The 11,953-nt window shown below is 44.9% G+C and overlaps 1 protein-coding gene across 1 annotated transcript in view; it reads left to right on the top strand.

The window, feature by feature from the left end:
• Positions 1–5,835: 5,835 nt before the first annotated feature.
• The window catches only part of CDK13 (cyclin dependent kinase 13), a 69,288-nt gene continuing 63,170 nt past the window's right edge, over positions 5,836–11,953 (top strand). Inside the window, exon 1 of the mRNA XM_061586660.1 lies at positions 5,836–7,713. Coding sequence (XP_061442644.1) covers positions 6,458–7,713 — 1,256 coding nt within the window. The 5' untranslated portion in view covers positions 5,836–6,457. The remainder of the gene's footprint in view (positions 7,714–11,953) is intronic.

Genomic DNA, 11,953 nt, shown 5'->3' with positions numbered 1-11,953 from the left:
AAGAGAAAGATACGGCATTACGACAGAGTAAGAACTTTCTTCTGAAAATGTGTATCTCAGGTGCTGATGTGAACTATGTACACTTGCCCCATGTGGTGAATCACTGAACAGCAAGTAGGACCTTCACAGTGAAACACCTTCAGGCCTTGGATTGATTCTGCAATCGACTTGCAATTCGATCCTCAGGAGACCATAAGAACAGTGCTGCTGATTAAAGTCAAAGGCCTGTCTATCTCACAGTGTCCAACCAAGGTCCTATGGGCAGCTCACAAACATGACCGAAGTGCATCAGTGATCTTCCTGCTTTTGATTCCCAGCAAATAGTATTCAGAGGCATATGCCAAGATTTTCATGGGCAGAAAATGAGTAAAAGAGGGCTTCCTGTTGTAGTTAAGCCTTGCTTGCTGAAAAAGGTCTTCTGGAATACTCTTGTATCATTTGTTCTTCAGTCCTGCCTCTTCTCTTGCTTCTGCCTCCTACTTTGGTTCTGACTTGCTGTTCGGTTCTGGTTTCTGGCTTGCTTCTTGACCTTGCTTCCTGGGTTGTCATTTGATCCTGACTGTCCAGAGTACTGGCATTGTCACATTGGGCCTGGGTCATCTCAGATTGCTGCCCTAGAGGCTTTAACCATGTTGAGATAATGGGAAACTAGATAGTTGGAAAAGCTTGGCATCAGTGATGTTAAGTAGAACATATTTGGAACAATGATTTTAATAATATTCTTTGGAATACCAACAATAGTTATTGATGAAGGACAGATTATGCCTGCCAATTCTTCCAGATTAGATTTTATATGCAGGAAAAGTCACATCAAAGTGAGCTTAAAACTGAGGTCCCCAGTGTGATGCTTGTGGGATGCCAGATGATCCACTACCCTTTGTGCTGGTTTGTACACACAATGGTGTCTTTGCTGTTCCTATACTTGCTGAGCCCAGTTCTTCCTTGTTGCCATTCATTGTTTGTATAGACTCTCCCTTCCCTTCTGACAGGACAGATTCCTCCAAGAGATGTCTAGATTTGTAGGAAGAAGAGAAGCTAGAGCAATCTGAGTTATGCCAAGCTAGTGTGTTGTGTATGGAAAAAGGAAATGCAGGCCTGAGCTGCGGGAAAAGGAGCCAGCAAGGGAGGGCTGAAAACAGAGAAGCTGTGGCCATGAGGGTAGCAGGAAATCAGTTGGGAAGAAGACTGAAGAAGCTGGGCTGTTGGACATGTGTGTGAAAAATAGCAGTTTCTTACCCTTTAATTCTCTTTCTTTGGCCTCTTTCTCTCTCCCCCACCATCTTTTCATTGCTTTCTGCTGTCCCTTTCCATTATCATTACTACTGCTACTACTGCTATTCAGTTTTCTCTTCCCACTTTCTCCTTCTTTCTTCCTTCCATCTTGATGCTGGTTTTTCCTTTCTTTCACTCCTTCATTCCTTCCCTTTTTTACTTCTTCCTCAAGCCCTAGAGTTTCCCTTCCTCCAGCATGTTAGGGGGAGTGAACAAATGTACATGTGTGTGTGTGAGAGAGTGAGTGAGTGGGAGAGACAGAAAGAGAGAGAGAGCAAGTGCAGCGGTGGCTGGTAACATTTTGCCTTGGTATGCCTGCAATTTTTAACTTTGCTGTTTTCAGCACAATAAGATTTGTGCAGCACTTATTTAGGAAAGTATGCCATTACACATGTGCAGAGCAGGGCTGATCTGATTTAATTAATTGATTGAAATCATGATTTAAATCGCTTATCTGAAGGACCCAATTTTAATGATTTAAATCACAGTTTAAATCATTAGTGAGGAATATTCTATTTAATCATAATTTTTTAGTAGAAGTACATTATTGTTTAATATAACTGTAATACATATTCAGAAATGTAGGCTTCATTAGAAGGTACGTATACAATAAGAATGATTCTGAATTGTTTTCAGATTAGTTTTCATCAAAAATGGGATGATAATTTGGTCAGTTTAGTCCTAAAGCAGAATGGACTTGTGAAGTCATTCAGGAGATGAACCAGCTCCAACTGTTCAATTAATCATGATATTTCTATCATGATGTCCCAGAATCACCACCACCAAACAGGCTTTTAAACTGTACTAATAAGATTGTTTATTCTTCTGGTCAGTTTTCTTCTTCAACAAACAAAACATGCACATGGATTTTTGAATGTCAGTTTTAGAAAAATGTAAAATTCATCAAGAAATTCATAAAAACAATGTCAGTTTTAGATAAATGTAAAATTATTTAAAAAAATAAAATTTAGGCAATTTCAACCAAGTCAACATGGTAAAATATTGGGTGGTACAGTTAACTCACTCTTCCTCATCTTTGTCTTCCTTGTTCATTGTCTAGAAAAGAAATACAAGCTTTCCTGCTTTTCAGTTCCCAACTTATTTTTCAGTTTAGGATGAATTAGTCCAAAGGAAGAAGAAAAATATCTCTACACCTGTAGAAGAGGCTACCGCTAAGAGATGGATGACCACTTCAGTGGAAAGTGACCTTCTCTATCTTTGCACTTAGAGAGAAGCAAGGCCAAGAGAGAGAGTCCATACACTTCATGTACACCACCTGAAGAATAGGACTGATCACATTATCTTCCATCTTCATAAACTGCTGTTAACATATTAATACAATATAATTAGAAGTTGTATAATTAGTATTCATGATGATATCTTTGACCTAGGCTCTTTTCTTACTAATTGTTTTAAGAAAATTTTGAAATCTGATTTAAATTTTAAAAATCCAATTTAAATTTTAAAAAAATCTATTTTTTAAAAATTGATGTTTATCAGCCCTGGAGCAAAATGCCACTGTCTCCTCACTAAAAATATATACATTCTCTGCTCATCTATGGACAGTGTAAGAACTTCCATGTAAGAGGACTAAATACGATTTTCAGACATGATTGACTCCACACTTATTTAGAAATTAAGCCATACCATATGACAAGTTTTTGAATTCATGTATTGATTTTATCTACATATCCACTGCCAAAAAACTAAACACACAGAGAGAGTTTTAAAATGTGAGGAAAATTGCTTCCAGTTGTGTGCACTTTTCCTCTCCCCAGAAAAATCAGTTTAACTTTTCATTATCCAAAACACTTTTTTCTCAAAATTAAAAGAACTAAATATTTCAACCAATAGACAAAAAATATTGTTTCATTTGGGTCAGGGCTCGGTCCTGAAAATGTTGAGTCCTGCTCGTGTGCTGCAGATTATATCACACCACACTAATCCTAATCAGTCTCTGTTATATATGAGATTAGAGAGAATATCTTGTAGGTCTGGGGAAGGATGTGGAGTCATCCAGACAGGCATAGAGCCATTTTTTTTTATTTTAGAAATCACTGACAAAACTCTCTCTCTCTCTCTCTCACACACACACACGCTAGACATAATGGCATCAGCATTTTCCTCCATTCCTTTGTATTGAATATATATAAGATAGGGGAGGGACTTGTTGGAAGCAGATTCACATATCTTTTCTAGATATACTCTGGAATTGCAAATGGCTCAGATCAACCTGCCCTGCTCCACCCAGCAGAATTTGTTGCGACACATAGACAAGCCATCCACTATTTTTTCTCCCAATTCCCAAAAATAAATGCAAAATGATTAAGTCGGTATTTATTAGAGACTCACTGATTTTTTGTTTGCTTGTTTTCTTTCTCTTTTTCTCTCAAGATCACAAACAAAAATACCCCTGAACAAAAACTCCCCAAAGTAGGAAACACTCCTTGTTGCTTCTCTGGTTACCTACGAAGTGACTGGGCCTTCAGGGAAACAGGCTCAGAACCAACCTATGATTCTGATATAAGCTAAGGCTTCCACATAGGATTGTTCTTGAAGCAGTCCTGACTCCTCCCTACTTTGCTATACTGGCTGTGCTGGATAATCTTCATAACAAGAGATGGAGTAGGGGCTTTCCTAGAGGGCTGACAAGCAGCCAAGCCTGTGATGGCCCTCTTTGCTATAGCTATACCTCTGGAATGGAACTGGCAGAATGGTGCAAAGAGCTGATTGACCACAGAGAACAGGAAGCTGATTGGCCAGAATAGAAACGTGAAGGCCTGAACCCCCCCCTTAGAAAAAACAAACCCCTCACTTCCCCCCAGCTTTCTTCTTCGGAAAAAATATGAAGAAAAATATTTTGTTTTCATTTTTTCCTGGTTCTTCACAGCTCTAGTCATGAAGGGCAAGGCCCCAGGTCCTGCTCTTGGGGCTTCCCATAGGCATCTGGTTGGCTATTGTGAGAACAGGATGCTGAACTAGATGGGCCATTGGCCTGATCTGGCAATCTCTTCTTACGTTGTTCTTAAGGATCAAGAGCACACATGGTCACCCACACCAACCCAAGTGCCTTGCCCACATCCTCAAGCTGTATCAACTGACGCTCATCCAACAAAACTGTACTACACAGTGTTCTGGATACCTCTTGAGATTTACCTGGTATAACAGTCAAGATCTCCAAACACAGGCTATTTTACCCTAAAATGCTTTGCAAACAAGTCAGAGGACCAGTGTCAGTTCTGCCACCTCCTTTGGCCAGGGTTTAAAAGACACACTACTTGGAAAAACTCCACTGCACAGCATAGTGAGAACGCAACGTATACAGCAAAGTAGTTTTTCTTTGGTGTCTTCACTGCCAATGAGTACTCATAATGAGCTCTCACTAGTGTTTGGTTGCATTTGTCTGGAGTGTTCTTCCACCTGCGTTTAAGCTGTCTCCCAGATGGTTTCATTGCTGAAAGCGTGTGTGTATACCAAGGAGCCACTCTGGCTCTATCAAGTGGGAGAGGCTGTTCAGGGGCAATTGTCAACAGCTCAGATCATCTGTGTATTTCAAGCTGCTGGGCGTGGACAATTCTAATAGGTCCCCCACCTCTGTGGCAAGGGGAAGCCTCTGAAAACTGCATCAGAAGAAACAGCTAAGAGATGTGCATGAAAATGAAGGAAGTTCTTTACAAAACATGAACGTTTGCAAGCACGAAGTGAAGGTTTTTACAAATGCTTAGAAGGACCACCAAGTGTTTACAAAGTGTTTATTTATTGCTGGAGTGGGCTTTAACTGGGAAAACTTCTGTGCCTTTAAAAGGCTATCCAACAGGCAGAAGTTCAACAGGAGCAACCTTTCCCACTGCCATATTTTCATGAAGGGAGGGCTAGGAACATAGGGACTGTCTTATACTGAGTCAGACCACTAGTCCATTTGGCTCAGTATTGTCTACAGTGGCAGTGGCTCGCCAGGATTCTAAACAGGGTTCTCTCACAGTTCTCCTGGAGATGCCAGGGAATAAACCTAGGACCTTCTGCATGCAAAGGGCTATTGCTCTTTCCCCAATTATTTTGTTAGTAGTTTGGTTTTTGGGGCAGAGCAGGTCTGAGGCTTTCCAAGCCCTTTAACCAAAGAGATCCTTTTAAAAATTACATTCCTGTGCCTTTAAACTCTAAACAACAACAACAGGTGAAGCCTCTCCCATCACTGCATCTTCCACAATTTGGATTTCCGCTTGTCCTGACCCCAAAAAAAGTGTGTGCATGAACACTGCTGGAAAAAAGCAACTCTTTATCTAACTTCTTTTGAGTAATGGCCATTACTACTTCAAGGAAGGAAGCCTTGAAGCCAGTATAGTTTGAGTATTTTTATATTAGTTCCTTTCTACATCGTCCCACCGCGGTTACCCCGCACACTGAGAAGCCACCAATTTCAACCGGGAACCGGAAGCCTCGTGATAGAGGCTGTACCTATCACCTCGAGAAGCGAGGATGCGGTCGGAAGTTGTCTGCTAAAAGTTCCGGTACTAAAGGAAGGGACGGAGAAGAAAGCGAAGGAAAGTCTCGCGAGTTCTTATCGGCCGTACTTGGTGAAGGAACGAATCTAACTCTCTTGCTCGCAGATAGGCCTGTATCTTCTTACTTCAGCGCGGGTGCGCACGCGCAGTTGGGCCAGCTGCGCCGGCCGTCTCCCTTCTGTCTCTTTCTGTGCGAGAGTGTGAAAGAGAGAAGCGCAAAGGGGACGACGGGGACCGTTTGGCGGTCGTTTTTCTTCTCTCTTCCTCACCCCCTTCCTTTTCGGGTACTGTGTGAGCCGACGAGTCGTGGGCGGAAGAGGCGACAAGACGATACGGGGAGTGTTGTGGAACAGGCTGAGGAGACGTTCGCGACAGAAGCACCAGGAGGAGAGGCGCGCAGGCCGCACTCGGGGCCCAGCCGGGAAATGGGCAGAGTTTGTGTCAGGCGAGGAGGCGGCCGCCGAAGTTGATTTCAGGAGCCGGTAGAAGCGAAGGCGCCGGGACCATTGCTGGCCTCTCAGGAGTGTTTCCTTCCCATGTGAAGAGGCGGCTGCGGCAGGAGTTCGGGATTTGACCTACGGAGCGCAGCCGGGCGAGGGGGCCTCACCACCCAATGGCGACTGCTGCTTCCTCCTCCTCCTTGTGGGCGCCTTGAAGGATTCTTGTTTGCTGGAGCGATCCCGATGCCGAGCACCTCGGAGGCGGCGACGTCCGGAGGCGGGAGCGGCGTCCGGGGCTGGGGCGGCGGCGGCTCCGAATCGCCGGTGGCAGAGAAGAAGCGGTTGCATCACCGGCGGCGGAAGCGCTACACTTCGGCTCAGCAGCAACAGCTGCCACCCCCTCTGCCTCCTTCGCCCGTGGCGGGCCCGCCGGCCCCTTCGCTGCTGTTCCCGCTGCTGCAGCCCTCGCTCCTGCAGCCGCCGCTGCCGCCGCAGTCCTTGCTGTTCCTGGCGGCCACCGGCGGCGCCGCCTCCTCCTGCTGTGGGGAAGGGGGGGAGCGGAAGCGGCCGCGGGGCAAGCGGCGTTCGGGTTCCCGGCACAAGCGGCGGCGGCGCCCCAGACTAGCGGGTGCAGGTGGAGGTGGCTCTGGGGCAAGCCTCTCGGTCTCAGACCGGCGCGGGAGTGGGGCTGGCCTGGGGCCGCTGGTAGAAGCGGCGGCCGAGGAGTACGACGACGTAAGCTCCCAGTCGGAGGGGCCGCTGGGTGGCGGGACGGCCGGGGCGGGGAGCGGCGGGGGGAGCCCGGCCTCCTCAGGGGGAGGCGGGGGGAGCCAACAACGCTCGAGCCGCGCCGAGGCGGATCGGAGCACCTGGAGGCCGCGCAGGGAGCACCGCAGCAGCAGCGGTCGACGCTCCCGGGAGCGGCACCGAGAGCACCGCAGGCGGGGGGAGGACAAGGACAAGCCTCCGCAGCAGGAGGCGGTAGGCGCGGTTGCCAGGGGGGGAGCTGAGGCTTCCTCGTCCTCCTCCAAGTCCCGTAGCCGCCACAATCACAGCGGCGGCCAGGACCGAGAGGGTCCCCGGAGCAGCAGCGGCGGCGGCAGCGACGGCCGCAGGAAGGGCTCAGCTGCTTCGCCTAGCAGCAGCAGAAAGGACCGGCAGACTAAAGTCCACCGGAGCCGGACGAAAGTGGCTAAAGAGCCCCCCTCGGCTTACAAGGAACCACCCAAGGCCTACCGGGATGATAAGACCGAGCCTAAGGCCTATAGGCGTCAACGATCTTCTCCCAGTCCCGGTCGGGATGACAGCCCGCCTAGCCACAGAGCGTCACAGAACCAGCGGAGCCGCAAGTCGCCCAGTTCCCGTTCTTCTCTAAGTCCTTATCGCCGCCGCTCCCCTAGCTACAGCCGGCACAGTTCCTACGAGCGCGGGGGGGATGTGTCACCCAGTCCTTACAGCAGTTGGCGCCGGTCTCGCAGCCCCTACAGTCCCGCCATCAGGTATGCTCCGGAATGGAGAATGAGAGGGATCCTTTCTTCAGGAAGGTTCAGAGAGGCAATCTAAAAAGAATAGACTGGAAATTCTTAATTTGCGATCTTAAAAATTTAGCCTCCCCTTTCCTTTGTTTCCTGGGGCTATATAGTAGGAGAGACAGCTAGAGTGGTGATCTTCAACTTAAATCCATTAAGAGAGTTGAGACTACTGAACTACTTGATAGAGTCAGCATTTCTTTAATTTGGTGGAAGTACTTTCTGAACAGATCTCATTCTAAATTGTTGGGTATAGTCACAAGACTCACTGTTGAATCAGTGTAGGATAGGTGGCATATACTGAAAGTATTGTGAAATTCTTTTGAGAACTCAGTCTCTTCAAATTGACAAATTGGAAAACTACAAGAAAAACCTACTTGGAATTTTTGGTTGCTTATGGGTGCTAGGCAAGTTATTAAATTCAAGGCTGATATCTGCTCATAATTAGTGTCTCATCATAGGAGCACACATGGGAAGATTGGTTTAGGACTTGTGCCCTAATTTCCTGTTACGCTTTTGATTGTTTTTTTTTGTTTGGTTTATATATCAAGCAGAAGTGCTTTCTCCACCACCAGCTTTTTTGAGAATTTAGATAAGGGGTTGGCAGCATGACAAGAGGTTGTCTAGGAATATGTGTCCTTTGTATGGCTACTTGTAAGCAAATCTTTTTGAGTTTAATAATTATGCACAGGATTGTGATTTTGGTCATGCAGACTCAGCAGTAATCACTTCCTCGCCTCCCTAATTACATCTTAGGATCTCATTCCATAAGATAGCTTTGAAGTAGGTATATCCATAACTTGTTGATTCTGTCCTAGAAGTCTTTAGCCTTGATGTAACAGTAGTTACTCTGGTTTCGAAACACCTTCCTTGGTCTAATCTTAACTACTATGACTGTTGTCTTTCCCCTTGAAAAGCACCTCTGCATCTGTTTCACTTAAATGAGCTATATATCAGTCTTAGAGATGGGAGGGCTATTATTTGTTGTTGGGACTTGGCTAGCATCTACTTTGTGTTTGCAGACTTCCAGCACAATCCTGTATATATCTACCTAGGTCCTAGAAGTAAGCCCCTTTTGAGTTCAGTGGGGTTTACTCCCAGGTGAGTGGGTATAGGACTGCCGTTTCTAACAGTCTTTTTAGCTCTTTCCTACAAGTATCAATTTCTCTTTTATATACCTATGGAACCACCTTTTTCATAGATGTTAACATTATGAAATACTGTATTTTTGGACAGTCTCTTTGCCCCCCCAAAATTGCAGCCCTCTATGCTATGCCCCATATTCTTCCAGAGGATCCCCAACTCTCAGGAGAAGCTTTTGAGGGGCCTGGGGTGCTGCATATGGTAGGCTTTAGTGAAAATCTGGTGCCCTACCTTGTGCAAGTGAAAGCCCAAGCCACCTTTGGATACAACCCTAATTATTTTTCCAATAATTAGTTTTGGTCCTTGCTTTGTGTTTTGTTTGCCTCTGTCTGATGTCCTGTTCTTGTATTTGAGTGATTTCCCTACATAGTTGTAACCAAGCTTTATTCCTCAAATAACCATGGTCAGCAAAAGAGAATGTAAGTAACCTTTCGCCAGTCTTTGTAATTCTGTAGAAAAAGATAGTATTTTATAGTTCAAAAGTGTGTATCAGTTTTGAAACACCATATGTTCTTTTTGACCTGAAGTTGCATGTTCATACTCCACTAAATGGTATATATACTTTGGTAAGGAGGAACGTTTCTACTTTTATGAAGCAGTGTCTTTAGCATTTTGGATTGGTGGAATGCTGCAAGAGGGCTGTTGATACAGTAATGTTTCAACTTCAGGTGCATAGTTGTTTATAGAATGAAGCCTGATCCATGTTCTTAGATAGGACTTGTCAGTAAGCAACTGCATGGATGATAGCTTTGCCCCTAAAACCCTATCCTTTCCACCAAGAGAGGGTTATATCCTTCAGAAACTGGTAATTTAAAATGTGCATTCACTCTCGCTCTCTGTCTCACATGCACGCACATGCTCTCTTACTGCCTCCTCCCCCCTCCCCCAAATAATCTGCTGTGGTAGATCCTAATGGAAAAGAGAAGAAATTCAGTGTTCAAATTTATAGAAATTAACTTGATGATACTTGCAATGTTTTGGTAATTATATATGGTCAAACTTAACAATTCTTGACAGAAGAGATATATCAAGGGTTTATGTAGCATTGGAGTTTGATTTGGAAATTATTATTTTTGGGGTGGGATTCATAGAATCATCAAATGGTAGAGATGGAAGGGACCTATAAGGCCATGAAGGACCTCATGCTTAATGCAGGAATTGAAGTTAAAGCACACCCAACAGGTGGTTGCCCAGCTGCCTCTTGAACGCTTCTACTGTCAGAAATCCCACCACCTCCGTAGGTCATTGGTTCCATTGTTGTAACTGCTCTATCAGTTAGGAAGTTTTTCCTGATGTTCAGTTGAAATCTGGCTTCCTGTAAGTTGAGCCTATTATTCCTTGTCCTGCACTCTGGGACGATTGAGAAGAGATCCCGGCTCTACTCTGTGTGACAACCTTTCATGTACTTGAAGAGTGCTATCGTATCTCCCCATAGTCTTCTTTTCTCCAGGCTAAACATGCACAGTTTTTTCAGTCTCACCTCATAGGGCTTTGTTTCCGGTCCCCTGATCATCCTTGTTGCCCTGTTCCAGTTTGTCTGCATCCTTCTTGAAGTGCGGAGACCAGAACTGGACAGAGTACTCAAGATGAGGCCTAACCAGTGCTGAATAAGGGGAACTAATACTTCATGTGATTTGGAAACTATACTTCTGTTAATGCAGCCTAAAATAGCATTTGCCTTTTTTGCAGCCACATCACACTGTTGGCTCATATTCAGCTTGTGATCAAAGACAATTCCAAGATCCTTCTCACGTGTCATACTGGTGAGCCAAGTATCTTCCATCTTATAACTGTGCATTTGGTTTCTTTTTCCTAGGTGTAGAACTTTGTATCTATCCCTGTTGAATTTCATTTTGTTGTTTTCAGCCCTATGCTCCAGCCTATCAAGGTCCCTTTGAATTTTGTTTCTGTCTTCCACAGTATTAGCTGTGCCCCTCAATTTTGTATTATCTGCAAATTTGATAAGCATGAAGCCCCCATGAGCTTTCCACCCATGTAATGGACCCTTGCCTTCCTCTGAACCCATTCCAGTTTGCATCCTTAAAGTGCGGTGTCCAGGACTGAACATAGTGCTCAAGATGAGGCCTAAGCAGTGCTGAGTAGAGGGAAACTAGTACTTTATGTGATTTGGAACCTATACTTCTATTAAAAAAGTAAAGGTGTCCCCACACTTATAGTGCGAGTCGTTTCCGACTCTTAGGGTGACGTCTTGCGACGTTTACTAGGCATACTGTATATATGGGGTGGGATTGCCAGTTCCTTCCCTGGCCTTTCTTTACCCCCCAGCATATGCCGGGTACTCATTTTACCGACCACAGATGGATGGAAGGCTGAGTGGACCTCGACCCCTTTTACTGGAGATTCGACTTCCTCCTTCCGTTGGAATCGAACTCCGGCCGTGAGCAGAGCTTTGGCTGCGTTACCGCCGCTTACCACTCTGCAGCCTAAAATATCATTTACCTTTTTTGCAGCTACATCACACTGTTGGCTTATTCAGCTTGTGATCAACAACACCAAGATTGTTCTCCCATGAACCAAGTATTCCCCAGTCTTATAATACTGCATTTGGTTTCTTTTTCACACTTCTCCCTATTAAATTTCATTCTGTTTTCAGTGCAGTGCTTCAGAATTTCAAGATCACTTTGAATTTTGTTTTTGTCTTCCATATTAGCTATCCCTCCCAATTTGGTATCATCTGCAAATTTGATAACCATTTCCTGCACCTCCTCATCCAGGTCATTAATAAAAATATTGAAGAGCACTAGGCCCAGGACTGAGCTCTGCAGTACTCCCTTGTAACCTTTCCCTACTTTGGGAAGGAACCAAAGCACTCTTTGAGTACAGTTCTGTAGCTGTTGATCCATCTGATAGTTGTTCCATCCAGCCCACATTCAGCTATCTTGCTAATCAGAATTTCATGGGGCATTTTGTCATTGCTGATGTCAAGATATATTATGTCCACAGTATTCTTGCAGTCTACCAGTGAGGTCACACAATAAAAAAAGAGGTAAGATTAGTCTGGCAGGATTTGCTCTTGATAAATCCATGTTAGTTTCTAGTAATCACT

The sequence above is a fragment of the Rhineura floridana genome, chromosome 10 (assembly GCF_030035675.1).
Source record: "Rhineura floridana isolate rRhiFlo1 chromosome 10, rRhiFlo1.hap2, whole genome shotgun sequence".
Classification (NCBI taxonomy): domain Eukaryota; kingdom Metazoa; phylum Chordata; class Lepidosauria; order Squamata; family Rhineuridae; genus Rhineura; species Rhineura floridana.
This window is presented reverse-complemented; position numbering and strand designations above follow the sequence as displayed.